We start from the raw sequence: 25,130 nt of genomic DNA, 5'->3' as shown, positions 1-25,130 counted from the left end.
CATAGAACAATTAATTACTGTTTTGAATTTGTTAGTGCTATAAAAGGAAATTTGGCCAGACTGATTAAATATTTCAAGCAGAAAACGTGGAAAACTGGCAACTTTTACAAAGTGGATGGCTTAGCAAATCATCTCCAAAGATGAAGTTTGCCCTGATGCAAGAGAGTGAAGCCACGTATTAAGCTTCTAACATGTTCCTCAAACTATGCATTTAGTACATCTGTGGCCATCAGACCATGGGGACACCGAAAGGAGAACCGCCCCTGCTGGTGGTACAGTCATTGCTGTGCTCTTCTCCAGGAGCCCCTGTTTATGGCCAAGAACAGGCCACAATCAGGAAGAATCACAGCACCTGCCCAGCAATGCTCTGAGACACATGGAGCTTTTATGCTGCAAAGCACATCTCCCAGGAGTAACCAGGAATCACCCACTTGGACTAAATGCACACACCATGCACACATATACATTCAAGGAGAATGACATTTTTAGTTTAGTTCTTTCCATCCTTGACAGATAAAATCCCTTTATTAATCACCTATTATTAAGTCTCAAAGTGTAGTAGCTGCCAAATAAGGGAACAATAGGTCCATCTTTTATAAACTACACTTACAAATATAAGACAAGCACACAAGCTTGAAGCAGCTGCTTTTTCTGGAATTAGTAAAAATCTCTGGGTTTGTCACCTGGGGTCAAAATTTATCTTTGGTGAAATTCCACTGACTTAAAACAAGTTCACACCAAAGAGGAATCCAACTCGGTGCCTTCAGGTAAAGAAACATGGCACAGAGTCCTTATGCTAACTATATATATATTTTATTTTTTTTTTACTCCTAATTCATCTCTCCTATGACTTATGGCCTGAGGGACTTCAGTTCCCTTCATTCTCATTAGCTACAGAGGATGAAATTATTTATCTTCTTGGAAAAGAAATATACCCAGTCCCCATATTCTCTCTACACTATAACAAAACCAGTAGTAAAACCACAGGTTTTATCCATGCAAATATATTTCAGTGGAAAAAGCATGTAAAAGAAAGAGACATGCAGAAACTGAATACAATCTGCATGTGAAAGAAACAACTATTTTTCTAATAGCAGATGCTCCATTTCTTGTTGAGACACCCTAGGATCACATTTCAGAAGGCTGCATTTGAGGTGCTAAGGCCCTTGGAGCAACAGATAAAACTTTGCTGTTTGATGCTTGCACATGCACTGCTGATTCCAAATGACAGAACTTACATTATTTTCCAGCAAAAGAAACAAGAAGAGAAATACACATTTTTTCAGGTATGCCCCAGAATACCTACCACTGTATTCTGTAGACCCTTGAGTTTAGAAACTTCTGTACCTCTCCTTGATGTTAGACAAGACAAAAAAAAAAAAGCCATCTTCAGTTAACTAAATGTGCCTTTTAAAGTTTTTTATTAAGTAAAGAGATCAAGAGTTTGTGTTATTTTAAAGATAAAAAACAAATAGAGAAGTTAGGAAAGAGTTAATAAGGGCCCACAATACAGAAAGGATATTAAAAGATCTACAAGCAAAATCCCAAATCCCAATTCCCTTTGGAAAACAAAAGAATTATTTTTAGCACAGTATTTATAAAATTGGGATACTCTGACCTTGTTAAAGAGAAGTTTCTCTTTTAAAAAAAACTTCATTACATTTCCTCAGAAAGACAAAGATTAATGCCATTCACCATTCCATGCCACAAAATCCTCCACAAAACTACTTTCCATCAGTTGAGTACTTCCCTCCAGAGACAATCAGTAATGCTGCCATTTGCCTGCATCCACACAATTCAAACACTGCATTATGGGCTTGCTATTTCTTAAAACTGCTTTGGCACTCTCCAGAGCAAGTATTAATCAAAGAACCAGGCTTTCATGTTTACTGATACATGCTCTGGTTCAGCAAAGCACTTCAGATACAAGCTCAGTTGTTTTGCTGAATCAGGACCTACAATCTCACATCCTACTGCTCCATGTGGGTGCAGAACTCTGCTGAAATTCAACTGTATCTAGCTTTGGAGTCTTGCTGATTCAGGAAAAATTAAGTCTGCTGAGTTCAAGCTATTCCAAATCTGTGATACAATTACCTCTAAAATGTATAACCTTTCTCTGCATCCTGACATTCAGAGCTTTGCAGAATTTTTGTGTGGTTTTGGAAGATAAAAAAAACTATTTATGCATAAGCCACACAGAAATGGCACAGGATCTGACTCAATCGAGCTGGTTGAGACAAACAGAACACCAGATTAAAACCTAATTTTCACAGGAATAGATCAACAAATGGCAGTGTTGAAGAAATATTAATTCAGAGGACCTATATATTTTACTTCAGCTTCCCAGTTTTGCTTAGTCTTTATACTGAAGTTGCTCACTTCAAAACATAATTTAGTGCTTGAAGGTATTACTTATTTTTGTGTAAAATTAAAACTATGATTTTTCATGCATATTTTGCTTCTCAAAGTTATCTCATGAAGCTCACTGACACTGTTGGGAAACCAAATTATGAACTCCTATCAGAAGAACATCTGACATTAAGAAGCTTCAAATCAGCAACATAATAAATAAATTAGAAGAATTTTACCTTTAAAAGCTGGTCAGTGGTTCCTACTTAGTATTTCTCACAACTAAGAATAAAAACCCATACACCTCTGGCAACAAATATTCTGAGGAAAAATGAAACTTACAATATCATTCCATTTGGAAAATACCCAGCAACAAGTATGTAAAAGGAGGAAATTTGTGTGAGTGACTCCTAGCAGTTTCTATTTTTTTTCAGATTGCATCCTTCACCTTCCAGTGGAAGGACTTTCTATTATACTTTGAAGGGTCCTATCTAAGTTTTGGAAACAGTGTTCAGAGTCAGGGGAAGTTCTACTTTAAAAAAAATCAACCATGTCATGACAAGACCTGTTTCTTCCTGTTGTTACACTTACTGACATGGTACCCATCACCACCATATCAGGGGGGCACAGATCCAAAAGATACCTTAGAATCATATAATGATAGAACTATTCAGGTTGTAAAAGACCCTTGGGATCAGCAAGTCCAACCATCATCCCTGCTCTACAAAGTTCTCCCCTAAACCATATCCACCAACACCACATCCAAATGACCCTTAAACATATCCAGGGATGGTGACTCAACCACCTCCCTGGGCAGCCTCTTCCAGTGCCTGACCACTCTTTCTGTGAAATATTTTTTTCCTAATGTCCAGTCTAAACCTGCCCTGTTGCAGCTTGAAGCCATTCCCTCTTCTGTCACTAATTACCTGAGAAAAGAGACTAGCACGAACCTCTCTACAATGAGACTGATGAGGTCTCCTCTCAACCTCCTCTTTCTCCAATTAAACATTCCCAGCTCCTTCAAGTGTTCTTCATAAGATTTGTTCTCTAGGACCTTCACCAGCTTCGTTGCTCTCCTCTGTACTCGCTCCAGCACCTCGATATCTCTCTTGAACTGAGGTGCCCAAAACTGGACAATACTCCAGGTGTGGCCTCACCAGTGCTGAGTACAGGGGGACAGTCACCTCTCTGCTTCTGCTGGTCACACTATTTCTAATACAAGCCAGGATGCCACTGGCTTTCTTGGCCACCTGGGCACACTGCTGGCTCATATTCAGCCACTTGTCAATTAGAACCCCCAGGTCCTTTCTGCCAGACACTTTCCAGCCACACTTCCCCAAGCCTGTAGCACTGCCTGCAGTTGTTGTGGCCCAAGTGCAAGACTCGGCACTTGGCCTTGTTGAAGCCCAGGCCATCAACATTAGCCCAACGATCTCATCTATCCAAGTCTCTCTATAGAGCCTCCCTATCCTCATGCAGATCAACACTCCCACCTAGCTTGGTGTCACGTGCAAACTTACTGATAATACACTATGTATCAAGATCCCACAAATCCCGCAATTGTCAGCTTTATTGATCCTTAACCTAATCCAAACACTCTCAACCTCATCATGACTATACTTGATTTCCAAGCTCTCACAGCATTTTCTAACACACAGGGCCACTCCACCCCTTCTCCTTCCCTTTCTATCCCTCCTGAAGACCTTGTAGCCATCAATTGTGACACTCCAGTTACGTGATGCATCCCACCAAGTTTATGTGATAGTCACTATGTCATAGTCTTCCTGGTGTATCATGGCTTCAATCTCCCCCTGTTTGATGCTCAAACTGTGTGCATTGGTATAGATACACTTCAGATGAGCTAAAGATCCCAGCACCTTTTTTCCACTGTGGGTTCCATCTCCTACCAGACCCTTCTCAAGTGCTCCCATGATTTCTAAACATCTATACTTGCTCTCAATGAAAGAAAATATTAGATTACAACATTAGATTACAATCAAACAGCCTTAATGAAAATCCAATACACATGCTTTGAACAATCTAAGATTACTTACAAGAAAAAATATGCAGAAAGAAAGGGGCGGGGGGGAAGCTAGAATAACAATAAAGAACCAGGGAATAAAGAGCTATTGAAAAAAAACAAAACAGAGGCTGACCTATGGGGAGCAGATAAACCAGTAAGGTCAGCATCACAGAATCACTGTGGTTGGAAAAGACCTTACAATCATTAAGTCCAACCATAACCTACCTCTACCAACCATTAATCTAACTCTATCAAGTCCAGCATTTGTACCATGTTCCTAAGCACCACATCTATACATCTTTTAAACACCTCCAGAGATGGTGATTCAACCACCTCCCCAGGCAGCAAATTCCAGTGAAAAAGTTTCTTCTAATATCTAATCTTAACATATCCTGGCACAAGTTGAGTCCATTTCCTCTTGTCCTGTTGCTCATTACTAGGGAGAAGAGACCAACCCCTCATCTTGCTGCAATCTCCTTTCAGGTAGTTGTCAAGAGTGCTAAGGTCTCCCCTCAGCCTCCTCTTCTCAGTATTTCAGAAAATTGGTAAATTATTCTATATATCAAATTCTTAGTCTCTTCATCAGCCTGAACTCTTCCCCCTGGAACCATGACACTCAGTCACAAAGAAAGAGGTGTCTACAAGGCCAGCACAGACTTAGCTGCATGGGGAAAATTCTGGTTTGTATCAGATGCCATGGCTGCACTGCTCTGTCAGCAGCAGCAAAGATTTGCACCATGAGAGGATCTACCCCAGAAGGCTGGAATGAGACCCCTGGCCAGTGCAGATCCACAGAATGTATCATCTTTCTATCTTCTTTCCAGCTGAACAGTAAGGCAGGAAAAAAAAGTTAAAAAACCATGTTCCCATTCCTTCATGGAAAAACCTAACTTGTTGAAGGTTTGGCCTTCAACAGGGTCTAGGTTAGGCATGTGTTTCTGCTGTCCTCTAAGACATTTTACCAAGACAGACATTATGCACCCAACTGCACAAATTCGCCAGCAAGTAAAATAAATGTTTCAGCCTTTGATTTAAGCCACATTAGTACAGAACATTTTTGCTCACAAGACTACAAAGCCAGACTTGCTTATGAGGTTATCCAAGGCTGTAGCGTGTGCAGTTCTGAGTGTTTGTGTGGAGTTCCGACTGCAGGTTGCCAGACCTTAGTTTAAGGCCACTTCAAAAACAATTCCTTCAGACAGGCAGGTAGTTTGCCAGCATTTCTCTCCTCAGTCCTGCCTTGGACCTTCCACAGGGAAGAAAAATCTCACAGTAGTCAAGGTTTTCTTTGCAGTCTTTTTCTGCGCAATTGAAGCTGTATAAACATGAACTTAAAAGAAATCTGTGTACAAGCTAAAAGTAAATGAGATTCAGATCAGCATTGAGCTACACATCTGAGCAGGAAGAGGAGGTACAGAAATAAATATTCTTTGAACATTTATACAGACCATTTTCAAGGCAAAGTTAGTGAGGTATACTTGTTAAGGCAATAGCACGAAAAGCATACAACTTTGTAGCTCAAGTTTTAATATGCACCTGTGTGCATCATGCCATCTAACTTGGGGGAGTTCTGATACACAGTTAACACATTAGTACCTCAAAAAGAAAGGAAAGAAAAAAACCACAAAAAACACAGATTCTGTCTAGTTCACCTATATGTGAAAAGATAATAATGCTGAAAATGCTGGAGAGTCAGTAACAAAACATGGAGCAATAACAGCAGTGTCCGCGTCGGACTGGCAGACAAAAGAAAGGTGTGTTCTCCTGCAGCAGCTCCACTAAAGGCTCAGAAACACCCACTGAGCTGGAAGAAGGCTCTGTCTGTAAAACCCAAGGCCCTGGGGAGGTGGTGTGCTGCCCCCTGCCTCCCCCGGGCCTCACCACAGGCACACCGCGGTTTTACTTATACTCCTCAGCTTTATTTATACTTCTCAGTTTTATTTATACTAGTATGTTAAGGGTTCAAGCCTGAAAAAATGCAGGTTCTGTACACTGGCAATTAAGAGCCAAGCCTGCAGTACCCTGGCCATCACACTGACTATGGCTCATGGGCATCTGCCACAGCTTTTTCCACAGAGGACTAGAATGCATTGCCTGCTACCGCATGGATTCACCTACAGCCACAAAGTCCTTGCATTTAAAGAATAATTGTTTGGGCTAACAGCACTCAGTTACTACTAACAGAAAAACATGGCAAAATGTCTTCAGAGACCTGTCCTTCCTCAGATGCAATTACATCTGCCTGTGATCTCTCTACTCCCTTCATCAGATCTGGCCCACCAGTTCTTTATTACTCTTACCTTACTGTACTCCTGATACTCTGTAAAGGACATTAACTAGATGTTACACTAGGATTTCAATGCAAAAATGAAAAGCCTGGGAGAAAACCAAAACCCACAGGACAGGGAGAAGAGAAACCATGATAACGCTTCCTCACCTCCCCCTAACAAACTGTGATCCTTTCTACTCCCTTCAGCTATCTTCTTCCCATGCAGATAGTGGTAAGAATCAGTTTCCAAGAATAAAATAACTTTGAGGCTAGCCCTGCTCTGAGCAGGCGGCTGGACTAGACTTCCAGAGATCGCTTCCAGCCAAAATAATTCTACTACTCTACTTATGAATAAGCATCTGATCAAATCCAGGACCATAGTGCTCTCTAAGAGTTTGTTTCAAGAATAGCTGCCAGAAGAAAATAGAGAACTGGGGAGCAAAGCCAAAAACCCACAATAAACTCCAGGATAGACATGTTTAGGTTTCTGAACATTGAGTATCTTTCTAATAGTAGTACTATGTTTGATAACACTTTTAAATGAGTGGGTTTTAATGAAAGCTGGCTTTAGGAGATAATCTGACTTCTTAGGCAAGCAATCTACTCAGCAGCAAAATGGAATTGAGGTTGTGAAAAACTGAAATTGTTTTTATTTTTGACACTGACACTTTCTTCTAAAACAGATTTTTATCCATCTATGGCGATTCAGATTTGCTCCAAGTAGTCACACCTCTCAGCCAAGACCAGCATTCATATCTTCAGCCCAAGCTGCAGACACACTCAGACACACCCTGTACTGCTGAAAGTTCATCTGCATTGAAGCTATTGCAAAATGCCAGCATCACATACTATTAAATAATTGAAGTTACTCATGCTGGATGGATGCCTTCAGAAGGTCAACCCCAGAGAAAGTCCCACAAGGCTTGAGGGCTTGAAACAACATAGTTTTCCATGCTGACGATGAAAGGAAGCCAAATCGTAATGCATTTCATTGCTCAGCCCTGTCTCTTCCAAAGCTGGTCATCTTTTCCACAGTGAGGACATCTCAGATTTAAGCAAGCCATCTGTCCACTGTCCACTTTTCCCACTACCTCACTTTGACTGTACATCCATTTGGCCTCTTCTCCAATGACCCATGCTGTATTCAAGCTGGACACAAGAGGCTTCCCCTTGCAACCACAGGAAGAACTTTGACAAACAAACATATGAAGAAGAATCACTTCAGCACTTGGAAGAAACTACAGTATACACCAGGTACTTGAACTCTACACATCTTTCCTTTCTCTGTCAAGTTAATGCAACACATGGGATTTTTAAAACAAATCTGGAACAAAACAAGGGACAGAAGCAATACCCATAAATGGCAATGCATCTTCCTAACCTACAATACCTCCAGGAACACTGAGAATTGTTAATAAAAGTTCTTTGCCATCACTATTCACAGGTAACTTTAAAAGAGATTAGATAACTGTCAAGAACGATGGAGGTGAGTTTTATCACAATAGAATCACAGAATCTTAGGGGTTGGAAGGGACCTCGAAAAATCATCTGGTCCAACCCCCCTGCCAGAGCAGGATCACCTAGAGCACATCATACAGGAACAAGTCCAGGTGGGTTTTGAATGTCTCCACTAAAGGAGACTCCACAACCTCTCTGGGCAGCCTGTTCCAGGGCTCTGTCACTCTCACAGGAAAGAAGTTTTTTCTGATGTTTACGTGGAACATCCTATGTTCCAGTTTGCTCCCATTGCCCCTTGTCTTATCACTGGATATCACTGAAAAAAACCTGGCTCCATCCTCCTGACACTCGCCCTTAACACATCTGTAAACATTGATGAGATGAGGTCACTCCTCAGTCTCCTCTTCTCCAAGCTCAAGAGGTGCAGCTCCCTCAGCATTTCCTCATAAGGGAGATGTTCCACTCCCTTAATCAGCTTTGTGGTTCTGTGCTGGACTCTTTCAAGCAGTTCCCTGTCCTTCTCGAACTGAGGGGCCCAACAGGGCAGGAAGGATGGACAGACTCTGATCTATTACATACCTCTGTGGGATTTTGTCAAAGATATCTTTTTTATGAACTAAAATAATCAGAACTTAATTCCAGTTACAGACTTTGAAGGCAGCACTGAGCTGAGCTGGAACACCCTTTCAGCCCAGCTCTGTAGAGAGATCCAGCTCAGCTTCACCAGCAAAAAGCTGCACCCGGGGCCATCAGTGCAGCTTCCTGATGGAACTAATAGTTTGGCTCCAGCACCACGCTGGCAGAGCTACGCTACCTCTCAAAGGCTTCCATAGCAACGTTCTCCTTTATAATACATATGCACCATGCAATTCCCTTTTTTTAATAAATAAATAACCAAATAATTCACATTACTACTGCAGTTCTTCAATGATTTTAAGGGGAAACATCAGTGCAAGAAAATGCTTGTAGGAACAGCATTGTTTCTCACATCACTGTACCAGCAGCTATGATCACAATAGTTTTATATAAAATCTAGACATAAATGTAAACTTTAGTTGCCCTACATTTTTCCAGTATGAAAAAGTATTTTTATCAATAATTCTGAACATATACAATAAGTTACACTGAATGCATTATTTACATAATGACACCTACCTGCAGCTGCAAAGCACAAAGTCATCAAAGCGAACACTGAAGTCATGCAACCTGAAGACATTTTTGCAAATGCTGTATCTTCTCAAATCAGCTCCCTTTGTAGCTCTTCATGTAGATTTACTGCCTTTGAACTTTGTGGTTTGTTTTGAAATCAAATCTTCCAGACTTTTAATTGCCTACAGAAAGAAGTAAAAATACATTTTAATACAAATATAGCTTACAGGAACATTATTAGCTATTTAAAATTATCTCTCTTGTAACAAAGGAAATGTAACTCTTTCTTAAATGACAACTAGAGTAGTAGTGCATTTTATATTGCCAGACACCCTAAGTACCAACAGCTTAGTGCTCTTCCCCCTGTATTTCAGCACTTCCTTGCTGCTTTTGATCTTTCATATTATACATTGTGCAAGTTGTGATTTACTTGTAAATGAAATGCCAGAATCCTTTCTGTCAACTAATGCTGAAGTCCTGCTGAAGCCTGCCAATGATATTCATAGCCTCTGACAAGTTTAAGTATTCAGACTTTCTCTAGGACATATAAAATTTGTTTGTTTATTTATCTGCTGCTACCTTTATTATACCGTGGAGAAATGTTTCACATGTTCTCTAGCTGCTTTATGGGTAACACAATAAATTTAACTCATAATTTTTCAGTATCACAAATTCTGAAAACTTTTCAAGGCCACTTGACACTAAATTTAAGTATAAAGCTGTTCAGAAACTTTAAGAGATTTCAAGACACGATATACCAGGCCAGTAAAACAACTTAAATGTACTGTATAAATAAATGACAATACAGCTGATGCCTGCAGGCATTAAAAACACCGAAGATTCTGGCCCCAGAATGCATGAAGATTTTTGAGGGGAAACACCAGATACAAAATATCCTCTTCATCTTTATTTTTAAAATCTACTCTCAGTCATCTAGATGCTAGTAGGAGACTACAGACCAAGTAGGTAAGGAGCCATACATTGGTATTGTACTAAATCAAATAAAAATCTTATCTACTTGACTCCCCTACCAGCCTCCAGAAGCAGATGACAGACTGCCCCAGCAACCACTAACACTCACCACAAAGCAATGTAAGCAATTTCAAACAATCATCACGGGGCTAAGTGATAGCAAAACGCTGAGTCAGGACCAAAATCTAAACCATGACAACAGAAATGCCATTTAAAAAGTTCCTTCTGACATTAAAATGGAATGAAGTACAAAGTCAGGCAAAAGGCTAGGCTGCTACACAGTGTGTGCCATGCTGTGCACAATCAAAAGTCTGCACATGGAAAACCTGCACCTAGACCAGCACTTGGAGACACCTGCTGATAGTGTTCCTACAGGGATACACCAGAAGCTCCTCTGCAGAATTTTTCCTTGTGTTATTCACAAGAGGCAACGCTGCCGTGTGTGGAGGGAGCTGCAGCCACACACCAGGAGAGGATTGCTGGTGCCCACAGCCAGAACTGTGATCTCCCACAGACTCTGCACTCACCACCCAGGCCCCAGCAGGTCTTGGCACTGCCCCAGATGCCCCCTGTGGGAGGAGAGTCCAGGGGTAGCACCCCAACACCTCACCTCTGCAGCACAGAAATGAGCTGGGCATCTACCACAACTCGGGGGTTCGAGCAGTTCACTTTCAAGCTCAGCATTCAATATAAGAAGCGCATTTGCTGCCATTTCCTGTTTGCTTCTGACACACAATATTTCAGGTTGAAGTTCTGTACCTGGTTCTCTCCCCTGCACAGGTGTGTTCCCACTGCCTCCTTTCCAGTGGCTTAGAAACATTGTCAGACAACAAGAGTGAATAAAGGAAACCCCTATAGAAATGGTAGCTCTAGTAATGCTACTTTGTAACTTTTCTACCTCCTGGTGCTCAAACTGGGGAAAGGGAGGTTACTCTTGACTCTGAAGAGACACACTACTTTGCAGAGTGTAAACAAGATCTGGGTATCTTGTTATCTGCTATTCACAAAGTTATGTATGATTAGGTATCCCAAACTGGAGGTTCCTTTCCATCAGAATTAAATTATATGAGACTGTGATGATATATCTGTGACAATACTTGGTCATATTAACCTAAAACCTTGATCTCAAAAATTGAGAACCTGTGAAACCATCCTGGGATCTGTAAAATAGCCTTAGTAGCAAACAAAACAAAACAAACAAAAAAACCAATCCCACAAAACAACCAAACTGCGTTTTTGTTCTCTTCCATGCATTGTCTTTTTCAAAACTGGCCCTGACCTTAGTAATAGATAATAAATAATCTAAGAGAAAAAAAATGTTTTGGAAATAAACATTTATCATTCATGTAAAAACACCAGTTCTGTACAATTTTGCTTATTTAATCTTAAGACATATTACTGTTACTGAGGTTGAATGTTTCCTCACTTAGATGTTCTCTGGCACTGTTTGCTTTCTACTGACTGTAGGTCCAACACATTTTAAAAAAACCAAACACGTTAGATGAGACTACAATACTACCACACAAAATGACTGAGGTAACAAGACATTGCAATGACTTTCTGTCTTTGATAGCAATACAAACACCGCAGCCTCACAAAGCAGCAACAGTCCATCCTAAAACCCTAAACAAGCAGGATTTACCTAAAAATGTCTTCCACAATGTTTTGTAGAAGATGGGTTCATCTTCAAGAAAAGTTCTGGAGAAGGATGAACACACACCAAAAAAATAAATCAATGCTAGAGACAGTTAAAAAACTGGAAAACCTCAGAAAATGATGGTTTCGTTGGACAATTTACAAGGCTTGTAAAAATTATTCATCCTGAACCTACTGGAAGCATTCCATGAGTTCCTACATCTTTCTCACCTCCCCTTAGAGTGTAAGGTTATATAGTTAAACCCTTGAACCCATGAGGGAGGCTGAATTTCATGGTAAATTAAGGCCAACCTTTTTTGAATAGAAATAATAAATTGTTGTCAAGAGTGTAGGATAATCCTTTAACACAAGTTTTTTAACATGAAAATCCAAATCAAACAGGTTTAATGCCAAAGTGGCAAGCCATAAGGAATTTACGACAGATTCTGAACATCATTTGGGAAGTCAACTGTAAGCTGGAACCATTTATTGCTATTTCTCTAGCTAAACAAACAAAAAAAAAGAAACCTAAATGTACTCAGTTGCTAACTCAATTTTTAAATTCTACCATAAAGAAAAATCATCAGAAACAGCAAATCATCGTTTCCACTCAGCATTAGCTATAAAAGACCACCATAATGTCCTGCAAGTTGTCACGTGTCCAAACAGGCAATCCGAAATGTGAGTTACTGATGTATAATTACTTCACCAACAAAGAACAAAAGATAAACCAAAAAAAGAGCAACTACAGCACACAGTAAATACACAAGACATTACTTCAACCCCTCTTCTATCAGTACAAACCTCTCATTCTTCAGTGATATTTTTATAAGGCAGAGTTGTGCAGAAACAGGGAGTACGGGGGTAAAAAAAAGGAAAAAAAAAAAGAGAGATTAATGCTGCTGAGAGCAGCTGAGCATCCCATTCTGAGCTGACCACCTAATTACATCAAAAGGTCAAGTTATGATTTTGGAAAGATTATTTTAAAATAAGAGAATACATACACACTTCTGACTGTCTGTAAAAACAAAGTAATATGATTCCTACAACAACCCACCAAACAATAGTATTTACAAGGTATAACTCAGAGCAGACACTATATGATCAAAAAGCCCTAGGCTTCTAGTCCAATTCTGCCAGCTTGCAGTGGGTGAATAATGGAGACCCAACTGCAAATCACAAAGAGCTTTCTAGATAAAGAGCTCACTTGCTTTAAGATATGTATTCACAAACTTAAAAGGAGGGCAAACTTCAAACCTTGAAAGACCATGTGAAAAGCTGACAAATTGACAGTGAGTCTCATTAACTTAGGACGGATGATATCTGAACTGCCAGCTGCACAGCAGCAATTCAAGTCAAAAAGCACCAATGAAAACACTACTAACAACTACTTTAAGAATAAACGTACTAAGCAGGCAATTTTGGAAAGTCAGTATTTCAGAAATCTAGATCATTCTTACCTGTGATGGAAGTCAGCTACAAAGCTGCTATTATCTAACCATCAAAGAGAAACAAATAAGAAAATAGGTGAGAAAATTCAGCTGCAGCACAAAACATGCCAGATTTTGCTTCAGCATGAAGCCTGCTAACACCTGAAGACTATGGGAAACCTGTAAACTAGGAAAAGTTGAGGCAGTCCACAGAATAGAGGGACATGTCCTTGGAAATAAGAGAAGAAAGCTGAGCAAAGGGATCAAGAAACTAAACCATTTATCCAAGTAGTAAACAGGACTGCTAGTTAATTTGAGATGCAAAAGAAATTTCCAAGAGACTAATCTTCTCCTTTGGGGTATATCTGGGAAGCTATTTTTGTAACAGAGGTCACAAAAGGTCATATTAAAAGTATAAGCAAAAAATCCTAATGAGGAAGAGAAAGAGAAGACATGAGAGCTTTGGGTTTACTAACAGTACTGTTCTCATGCCAGTGCTTTATACCACTACAAGGTTGGCAAAAGAGGGTATCTGCAGCCAGAGCTGCTGAAATCTGCTGGGGTCATTTTCACTGAAGCTTGCTGTCTTAAAGGCCACTAGTCCTGATAAAAGTGAGGGCCTAAAAAGCCCAAAAGAGTCTCTTTTGTTGAGAAGTATAATTTTGCAGATGCAATCAGGAATGAGTGCTACTGTGAACAACAGGAAGAGTCTTACTACTACCTGAGTATATTACGGTTGAAAGAAGACTGAGGGAGTGGAAGGGGGGAAACATTTTGAAGTGTATGAGGATAAGAGGAGGAATAAGTATGAGGTTTTCATTTTATTTGAACTATGGGCCTCTAACGTTCATGAGAATTCTAATGCGTAATACCTAGTTAGACATCAGTGAAAAATATGATGCTCTGAAGGACACGGATGCTCTGACTGGACTGTGAGAGCAGCAAGTCATGGAAGGACAGATCTCATTGCTACTCTAAGCTAGTGGACAACAAATGCCTTAACTCAAAGGTATTTAAAAGAATCTGACTTTGTCAGAGCCAGCAGCAGGAAACACAAAGCACAAATCACTTCAGTATACCACTGTGATCTTTCTACTTTTCATTAATGGAAATACTTTTTTTCTTTATAAAAATCTGCTACTTGTCTTCCTCAGAATTCCAGCCTTTTGTGGACTTTTTAGAGCTAACCTTTGAGCTAAAAAGTCACCTTCAATACTTAGATAACCAAAGAATTCAGAAGTTAGAAGCACGCTGCTTACTCTTAAAAAAACACCCTTCCACGAAGGAGTTCCCAGCCCTTACTGAGAGCAGCTACCAGGACGTCAGGCACTGTAGTCTATGGATGGCTTGTTACTAGGAAATCACATTCAACACAGTTCCACCACCAGCAGAATGGTACCCATCACCTGCTTAGCAGTCTCCAAGAAAGGGACAGGACTCTGCCCTAAAATGCTTGAGGAACTAGAAATGAATATGACCCAGTACAAACCCTAGGACTAAGTTCTGTTTTCAGAAAATTTGAGCACCTTTTTTCTCTTCCTGTGTCTGTACTTCTAGCAAAATACCCACTACTTATTACTCCTCTTGAGATCAGTGGTCTCCCTAGCTTCAATTTTTATCCACATTCTCCTGGTAAATTCATTTTTGCCTACTTTTTCAAAGCCTCTCTGCACAGTCCAACCTAGCAATATATATATGTCCACAGGCACAGATTTGGGGGTGTTCCTGTTTCCTAGTAAAGGCTTCCATAGCACAGGAATTTGCAACATTTATTGCTGAATGGGGTTCTTATAGCTTTATTTTCCCCTTTTATTTCTGTTCCCTTAAGCCTTTTCTCCCCAATAGTCACCACCTGTTTCTTTAATCACCACTCACCTTTTCCACAGAAGTTCTTCCTGTGCCTTAACTCCATCCTCCTTGTTGTCTAACCTTTTCCTTTACTGCCTGAAGAATTAACTTCCACTTCCTCTCTTCCTTATCAGCATGGACTCTGTCAATTCGCTCCTCTTTCCATGCACAGTGGCAGAGGTTGCACAGCTCTCTACAACACTGCTAACAAACACTTCTCTATCAAAAGGAGCCGAAAATCCTCCTCCTCTAAGTCACATCACAAGTCCCACTGAAGTGAATGGGGATACTTGAGCAAAGCCAGCAGGATCTGTCCCTTGGTGTTGTTTTGCCATAGCAACGTGAACCCAAGTTTCTAGGCCATCCAAGATGGCCTTCACAGCCAAAGCTTTTTCATTTTTTGTTTGTTTGTTTTATGCATGGCAACCAATTAGCTTATTTAACTGTTTTACTCCCATTTGTCCATGTCGTTGCCTAATCAAATGCCATGAATATATGCATTCCATGCCTCCAGTAAAAAAAGCAATAATTTGTAATCAAGTACACACAAGCTCAATTTAAAAAAAATAAATCACAAATACTTAAATACACATGCAGTTCTATAAACTTAGGAATAGTACAGTTTTTGAAGGAGTTTATTTATAACTCTACTCTGATTAAACACACATTTCAGCAGACTTCTTTTTATTAGATGACATTTATCTTCTGTAAATTCTGCGTGATTTGCACACATACAGGTTGGAAAGCTGACTAAAAAGATCAGCAAATATTAATGGGGAATTGAAAATGTGTATGTATTTTTTTAATGTTTATGTCCAAGGCATATATATGAAGTTCCACTATTCAAAACTCAAAACAGTAACTTATTCATAAATTATTAAGGGGACAGATTCTGTTATAGAAGCAACAAAGTGGTTTCATTTTCAGGGAAGTATGAATAGCAATAAAACTAAAAATCCTGACATATCAAAAGTCCAGGGAAAAAGTAACTCTGATGTCCTGCAGTTCACATGCTGCTGTGCTTGTAATGGGACATTTCAACAAGTCACAGTTAAAGGCTATGGGAACTGGACAAATGCCAAGGGAAGATGTTTTATGCCATTTAGCAATTGTGCCCCTCTATTCCATGTGACTTTTGTTTTAACATTTTGTTTATTTATTTTCTTATTAATGTATCACAATGCAGCCTGCCAAATTACAGGAAGCCACAAAATATACACAAATGAGTCCATAAAAGACGTTAAACCATTCAGCCTTTTTGGTAGATATTTACTAAGGTTGGGTTTGTTACCTGGTATGTATTTTGCCCACAGCTAGCATGAAGCTCTGGTTTGGATGGGGGTGCCTATTCTCAATACCATTTCATTACCAGCTTTCCCTTCAGCTTTCCAACATTTTGTTTTCATTACCTGACCTGAACTGCTGTGATTTTAAATCAGAAAAATAAAGTCATGATACCAGACACTGTGGAAGTTTCAGCTGAATAACCATTGTACAAAACAGCACAAAAGAAAGAGACAGTGTACAGAAACAGGATAAAAATCATGCTGTTATATGTTCCCAGGACTTCCCTTCCCCCAAGCACAGGGAGGTACATAACTGAACCTTTGTAGGCTGAGGAGCAAGCTTTTGCTTACCAAATGTAAACAAGAGAATAGCCTCTTACAGGATCAGGATGTAGGAGGGCTTCAATAGGTGGAAGGGGAGGAAGCGCATCCAGGAGTCTTTTAGTGGAAGGAGTACACAAGACTCTTCCACAAGCAGAAGACTGGAATAGATTACTTTTTGACAACAGCAGAAATTCCTAGAGGTTACCAAATCTCCACAGAAAGGAGAACACATGGCACTGAAAACAGAGTTAAAACCAATACTCTATCTGGAACTTGAGTATTTAATCAGAACTTTTCTACTTTAATGCAGTGTCCTCTGGGATACCCTACATCTGAGCAACCCCAAAGGGAGCAAAGAAAACAAGATGTTGGGATGCTGTACAGTTCTTATGCTATAATGGCTTGAGCAATCTGTAATCTAGTATCAGCTTCAGCCATGTATTTTCTAACTTGCAGTTAGCCTATTCTTCCTCAAGCAAAAAAGTCCCAATAGGATCTTGATATGGCCACATAAGCCCCCCTGTAGCAACTGCATGGAAAGACAATACCACTTTAGGCCATTCTGCTTCTGTTTTCTAGTTAGAAGATGGATGAAAAATCTCAATGCTCTTATCAGGGAATAACAGTAGCACAATTACATGGAAACTTCCTGATAAATGTTCAGGTAGTAAACAAGGTAAAAACCACAGACTTTCAGAAATGCACATACATAAAGACTGGATTAAAGTTTTCATGGCAGTACAAGAAATCTATGAGTCTCAAACCTACATTTAAATAAAACTCAAGTTCCAAATTAACTCAACCAGTAATATCCCACTACAAATCACAGGAACCAGGCTCATGTTTTTTTTTAAATGGGACTTGCAGCTTCTGTAAAGTTTACCCTGAAACAAAAACATTTCTAGTGTACAGGAACCTTCAGGCCAAACAAAAAAAACATAAATTGCATTAAACAAGTATCTACAACCTTTTATTCTCATAGTTAAATTTATTCAGCCTAATTACTTCATTTTTTGTGGTTTCTAACTGGAAACAGAATAGGTTTCCTGGCACTGCAATATCTTACTCTTCATAAACACAGCAGCAGCCAACAACCTCACACAAATGTCATTTATCTTAAGTTTTAGTTGGCTCAGTTTCTAATTGCACACCTAAACTACACAGATAACAACTCTAATGTTCCTATCAAGGCAGATATAACCCTAGGGAAGGCATCTCCTTGTAGAGGAGACACAGCAGGATAGTAAGTTACCAACAACTCAGCAAGGTTTCTTCCACTCAGAGAAAAAGATTTCAGCAAATTATTCTGTCAATGAAAGCCTGATGCCATTCTTGTTTCAAGACTAAACTGCAGAACCTTAGAACTGTATCTAGAAATATTTTAGTCAGAACTTTCCTACCAGGAAAAAAGCTAAATCAATCTCTGTGGGATTTAAAATCTTGAAGTTACCTTTATACATAACATGGCCTACAAATAACCAAAATTCTCTGGGTTAATTGTGAGTAACCCAGAAGCAGTAATAGTGAAAAGCAAGACTATGGCACTAAGCATAACATCCTATATAAGGATGCAGTTCTCTTTGAGGTGGGGGGGAGGGGCAGGAAAGGTTGTCAGTAAATTGAACAGGATTGAAAACTAGCTTTACCCACTACAGGGGAATTGGATGAGGTGATACAAATCAGTCCTCCTCACTGCCACTGGTCCTAAGACACTACAAAATGTAAATTAACAGGTTAAAACATTATCTACTAGATACTGTAAAGTTTACTACATGCATTATCAAAACCATATTTTGGAAAAAACCCCAAACAATAAAAGAAGCATGTATGGAATATTACTCTCTAGAATAAGGTATACTCTAGAGAGCAGGCAGATTAATAGATTATTTCTTCAGGTTCTAAACACAGACACAAGATAAACACATATATCAGAAGTTAGATGTTAGTGACTAATTTTTCAGATGCACATCTATCTGTAAGATAGGAAACTTCTCCCACACAAATAGGGAAGATCTTCAAGTGCTACACAGTTAAAAGTATGAGTCAAAAGGAGCTTCTCTTTGCGTAGGAGTAGCCTACCCTATCCCTAATTGCCTGCCAAATAACCAGTGTAATTTAATTTGTTGGGCAGAGAAAGATGTTCAGGTCAAAGCAAAACTTTCTTCATAAAAATTACCATTTATAAGCACTGCAATGAGGATTTGTTCCAGTCATGATACATATCACTGGCATGTTCCACTCAGAATGCAGACATACTCTCATATAATTTTTACCATATATAATTTCCTGCCTTTCATTATTTTATATTAAATGTACACATGAAAACTGTAAAAAACTGACTACAATCCAGGGAGATGGAAGGTCACGATAAATTCCTCTATTTATATAAGTATTTTGTGCATCTCGTACGCCAGAAGAAAATCACTGCACCTCACCACTGGCATGAAACAAGTGACCGGATCTACAAGTCTTCAGAAACACTGGTCATTTTAAACACTGGAGGGAGGAACTAACCCGCCACACAGAACGAGCTGTATGTACTGGAGGAGTGACTTAGTCCATTAAGGTAATAACCTTAAAAGAAGGAAAGGCCCATATTTTCAAGTACTGCAACAGCTGTTTTGTAAATCAAACCAGACTTTTGCTTCACTCAGATCACCATCAAAAACAAAGTACTGCGTTGGTGATAAAATACTATCTTAGTTCTCAATCATGCTGGGTCAAATGCAGCTATAGGATAATTGACTTCTATAAATCTAAGACAAAAGAGGATGCATTGATCTTCACCTCCAGCTTCTTGGCAAAGAAATAACATGTATTCTGCAGATCTATACTACACATTAAACTCACTAGACACTTTGGGATTTTTTTTTTTATTGTCCCCAGCTCACACAGTGAACACACACAGATTACCAACAGAAGGTGCCTGTGCTTGCAAAGGAGATCAGAGTGTAAATAAACTGGCATTCTTTTTCAGAATTATTAACATTACCTTACGTATCACAGCCCCATTGCCTTCTGTGCAGAAAAACAACCTATACATGTTAGCTCTATAATTAACCTGCTTCAGACCCATGACCTCTAGATAAGCTATTCTCCTGCAGTCTTAATAGGTCTCTTACAAAGTCACAACTAAACTTATTTAGAAGAAGGGCCCTATGCAACTGACTCCCAAAATCTTGCAACATCTTGTAACAGAAGAGAAAAAAAACAAACAAATCTGAACTTGGCCAACTAGTGTAGAGAAACTAGACAGAATAAGAGAAGTGCTAAATATAATGGAATTCCACTTGTTAATAATAAACAGATACAGCTCATTTTAAAGTACTACTCAGAGAATGAATACGGAATAATGATTTTCACATTTTCCTCATTAAATTCCTTTATTTCATTATAAATGCATCAAACTAGAATATTTTGCCAGACAATTATTTGTAAGTCATACAACCCAATAATGTAACACTTGCAATATATAAAATGTTCTCTGCTAAACTTGACAGATCTTACTCTTTGGACACGCAAGATCATAAAGGATGTTATTCTTAAAAGACCATTTTGCCAGACTGGAAAGAAAAAATATGGGATACATACTAAGTTGCAGCTTTAAAGTCCCTCATGGAGTGATTTCAAGAGATGTGCAAATTTGTTTCATTTTGGCCACCATAGAGTTAATTGTTGCTGCAACAGCACAAGAAATGCTGCTCTATTGGATGGCTGCCAGCACATAAAAATGCGAATCCACAGCTATGGATAAAGCAATTCCAATTGCACTACTTCTTTGCTTATACTTTTTTTATGGCAAGATATGCTTCTATTCATGAAATTGCTAGAAACTAGCTTATTGCTGTTAATCACCACAAATATTACTGCTGTAGAAGTAATGTCTATTTTTAATACACACATATTTTGTGGAAGTAGATCAAAAGTAGTGTGATTGCAAAGATTTTTCCAATCTGTATCCCACTGAGTATTTTCTGAGATCTACATAAATTGCCCAAGACTGGTAATTCATGTCTTAAATACTATTTGAGATACATCAAACAAAAGAATTGTAAACTTTAGCACTATTTTCAACACTAAAACAGAAATCTCAATTTGATTTCACAAACTCTATAATTCACTATCTCAAAGAATTGCATAAGGGAAAAAGTTCAGTGATTCCACAAAAAATTGTGGAAGAGGGAGACCATCAATGGAACTTAACATGCATCTTTTTGTACCTGCAGTATATGGCAACGCTCAGACGACGCTCTTAAAGAAGAATGTCTGGCCACTGGAATACATGTATACCCTCTCACTGAAACAATGGGAAGACAACTCATATTCATTTAATAACTGAGTGTGCAGTAGATCCCACTCCATAACCAGAGAAGCTTAAGTCTCTTTCTTTAAACCTGACCTGGGACTGTTAATTTCAATTGAGCTATATTGTCTCCACTTGCTGCAAGAGCTAAAATCAGGAAAACACGCAATTGCTATCACTCCTGAGTAGCAAATCAGGCACTCCACAGCAAATGCTCCCAGGCATGTTTTTACCCCACCAGAAGTGAAACACAGCTCAAGCCCAAAGTTTATGCAGCAAGATATCTCACATTTACTGCAGGGTAAGAGCCCATTCCATGGCTCCTACCAGGGAATAACTGTGGTGCTACAAATTCCCATCTGAATCTGTTAGTATACCCATACCTTAAGTATCTGCTAATTGGCTGCATCAGGCTTCACAGATTAGAGAGCAACATGGATCAATGCAAGTAATCCAGATAACCTTCTTCGGCAACAGCCTTTACATTCAACATTCCTGGCATGAAAGACTTAATCAATTGTATCACCAATTTAAAAAAAAAAAAAATCATTATTGATCTGTGCTGGGAGTGTCAATTGACCTTTACAAAAATAAGCTAGTAATGACTTCTTAAACCTAAGAGCATATCTAAAAATATTTTCACTTATGGAAAACCTAAATACTAGGAATAGTTTCTTGTGAGAATATGACTTTTACACAACTAAATTTTAGCTTTCAATACTTATATATACAATAATAAATGTGATACAGTAACAGTTTTACTATGAAAATATTTTGTCTAGCTCATCATCTAAAACTTTATGGCATTACTCAAAATATCAATTATTGGGTTTGATTAATTCATCTCAAACATCTTCAAAGAGATATTTCACTTAAATAAACCTCTCATGTTTTTTCAAGTTCAGTTCTGGCTAATAAGACAAAAATTCCATTCAGAAGAGTGGGAGACATGCCTGCTAGAGCAAACTAATAAACAAGCATTCAAAAATAATGTTTTTATTCCAGTGCATAGTTTCGGGGTGTTTTTTTCAAGTACATTGACATTCATCTTCTAAGGAAATACTACCAAAAGTATAGGCCCAAAGTTCTAACAAATTGCAACTGCAGTTGGAAGAGATACTCGAGAGACAGAATGTTTTGTGTTCCCCCTGCTGGTTTAGCAATTAGCTTCAAAACACTGCTCCTAGAGTTAGGCACCGAGATTATGGGATATTGAAAGACGTTTTGCATGCAAGAGAAACAAAAATTTAGACTTTAAAAAAAAAGAAATCACACCCATGGTAGGTATCATTTCCATACTCTGGCTAGATGATGCTCTGGACGCACAAAACGTGCATCAGAATCAACAACCAAACAAGACTTCCCCAGACAGAGAAAGCATGGTAGAAGAGAAAAATCCGAAGTGTCACTTTAAACTTAACAAGGTTGGACTACAGCAAACAATTGGGGGAAGCACGTTTCAGAGTAAAGGACTCTTCACTGAAGGAAGCCAACAACCTGCCCCCCCTCTAGCACGCGTCCCTCCCTTCCTCCCCCAGCCAGCCGGGAATGCCGAGCACCGGCTGCAGCAGTTGGTGTCAGCCCAGGTCTGTGTCCTCACAAGAGCAGCCCTTCCTCAGCTAGGATTCAAGCCCTGTGATCTTTCATGGGTTAAACTGGAACTCTTCAAATGAATACGCATCTTTCGTTAGCATTTTGCTAACACTTCTGTTGGAAATGCCTCGACAGGACACCTGTGCAGTGCTAGTTAAAACCCAGCTACCAACTCATGTTGTCCCTGGCATTCATGGAAAAAACGAGGACTGTAAGGGAAATCAAGTATTCCTGGCAAGAAGTGATAAACAAGTAGATTTTATCTTTGGAAGAAGCTATCTTTACAGGTGTAGTTTTAAAGTCTTCCACATGTGAGACTACAACAGCAACAGTGCTCCTAACTGATCCCACAAGCCATCAAAAAGCAGGTGGCTCTCACACCTTGGGATTTCTCCTCAGAAGGGCTCAATATCAGCCTGCTGGCCTCATCCAAAAAAAAGTAAGTAAATACTTAGTCTGGAATAAATACAGACCCAACCAGGAAAATCCCTTTCTTAGAACAAAGTAATAGCATTTACTCATCCAAGTCTCTCTCCAATAGGTTACAAACCCTATCAAGAGGGTTGTGTTAAAACCAAACTGTGCTGATGATAATGAATTTGAGAAGAAAACAATAAATTATTGCAATTAAATTATAACGGCTACAACTTAATGGAACTGAGATAAATAGATTTACATCTGGTTACATCCAAAGCAAATGGAAAAGATATAATCACACACACAGCTAAAGCCTTTGGAAATAAACAAACAAGAAGTATCATCTCCCATACTGCTCGACTTCAATGGCAATAACTTTGGAATCATAAGCACAACTGAAACCAGAGCAAGTTGAAAAATTATTTCATTTACATCTAACTCTAATGGCATACTGCTGCTAGGAGAGATGCACTCAGGAGGCTGCGGAGCATCAACTCCTGCACATCCCTTGCAGAACGTGCAATGGTAAATCCCACAGTTCAACAATTCCTCACTGAAGTTGCGAAGAACTGACACGATATTGGCCTCTGTATCACTTTTGCATACATTGAATTTGCACCCTGCTAGCACCCTACTAAGTTCACAGCTGGCTTCATTAAGAGTACAGTGACCCTGGCACGCACCGTGGTGTCAGCATCTGCAAGGATTTAACTTGGTGCCCGTGAGTAACTCGCCCAGCACGTACCAACCAGCCTGACACAGACCATTTTCTTTGGGACACCTGTGGCTCTTACCCGCCAGAAGTCCACCTCACGGCTCTCCTCTTCATTCCCACACACTGCCTGCACCCCTGCAGTGTCCCGACCAGCGACCCGCTGCCCGCGCTCCCTCCCGCACACACGGACACTGCCCGCCCGCCCCCTCGCAGCTCCCGCACCCCTCAGCTCGGCAGCTTCGCGGAGGCCACCGGCCCCCTCGGGGACCCTCCCGCCGCCGCCCGCTGCCACCCCCGCTCAGCCCCGCGCAGGGTGACATGTCGCGGGGCTCAGCGTCCCGCGCCCGCCCCATCGGCCGGCGCATCCCGACGGGGCGCCCGGTGCCTCCACCCGGGCCGGGCCGCCGGGACACGGCTGTCGGTCGCCGCCGCGCTTACCTGGCAGCAGCTGTACCCACGCCGCGTCCCGCGGGGGCAGGCGCGCAGCAGCGCGGCTACGCCATGGACACCGCGGCAGCGCTCGACCGGCCGGAACGGGACGTGAGGGCAGCCCGCTCCCAGGCCGCCCAGAGCCGGCCACTACTGCCCGGCCGGCGGCGCGCGGGAGGAGCGGCGAGGAGGAGGAGGAGGAGGACGGGGAGGAGGAGGAGCGCGGCCGCCCGCCCGGCCCCCGGCCCGCCAGGCTCCCCGTGAGGCGGCAGCGCGGGGCGGGGCGGGGCGGGCGGGGCCGCGGCGCCATTGGGCGCGGGGCGGGGCCGCGCGGCGTGACGGGCGCTCGTGCCCGCCTCCGCCTGACCGGGGGCGCGCGCGGGGCCCGGCCCGGGCAGGTTGGGGTGTTCAGGTGCGCGCGCCCCCGATCCGCACCTGAACATCCCCTTCGCCCCGTCCCCGGGCCCCACACCCCCAGTCTTACTCCCGCAGCTCCGCTGCACGTTCCCCGCATCCCATCAGCACGCGGCGGGGCCTCGGGCAGCGCTGAGACCCCCAAAGTCTAGGCCTCAAAACTTGCATATGTAAGAGACCCCTAACAGGCAAATCAAAGTTGGCTGCAATAAAGCATTTAGCCCACATTAAATATTTCAGTGAACAGGCTTATAAAACCTGCAGGAACAAGTAAAACACGAGTTCAGACTGCTCGTTGGCAGCCCAAGCCCCACTTGCACCATTTTCTGTTTATTTTTAGTGTTTGAGAATGTGCGCGTGTCAGAGCACGTCGTACTCTTATCGCTCTCAGTCTACACGTAGGATGCAAAAGGGAGATGTGGAGGCGGGGGAAGTCCCTTCCACAAAGAGGAAAATTAATATTAGACAGCACTGAATGCAACGTGTGTATTTCAGTGCATTTTGTGTGTCTGCTGC

The 25,130-nt window shown here is 40.8% G+C and overlaps 1 protein-coding gene across 2 annotated transcripts in view; it reads right to left on the bottom strand.

Moving 5' to 3' along the window:
- Positions 1-24,369, bottom strand: part of TGFBR3 (transforming growth factor beta receptor 3) — a 115,978-nt gene extending 91,609 nt beyond the window's left edge. For both annotated transcript variants that reach the window (XM_051625324.1, XM_051625325.1), the window contains exons 1-2: positions 24,210-24,369; positions 9,255-9,430 (exon numbers count right to left, since the gene is read on the bottom strand). In XM_051625324.1, the coding sequence (XP_051481284.1) occupies positions 9,255-9,315 (61 nt within the window). In that variant the 5' untranslated portion in view covers positions 9,316-9,430; positions 24,210-24,369. The remainder of the gene's footprint in view (positions 1-9,254; positions 9,431-24,209) is intronic.
- Positions 24,370-25,130: the final 761 nt, after the last annotated feature.

This window comes from Apus apus, chromosome 7, assembly GCF_020740795.1.
Source record: "Apus apus isolate bApuApu2 chromosome 7, bApuApu2.pri.cur, whole genome shotgun sequence".
Taxonomy (NCBI): domain Eukaryota; kingdom Metazoa; phylum Chordata; class Aves; order Apodiformes; family Apodidae; genus Apus; species Apus apus.
Note: the sequence above shows the minus strand (reverse complement) of the source record. Positions and strands in the feature narration are given on the sequence as shown.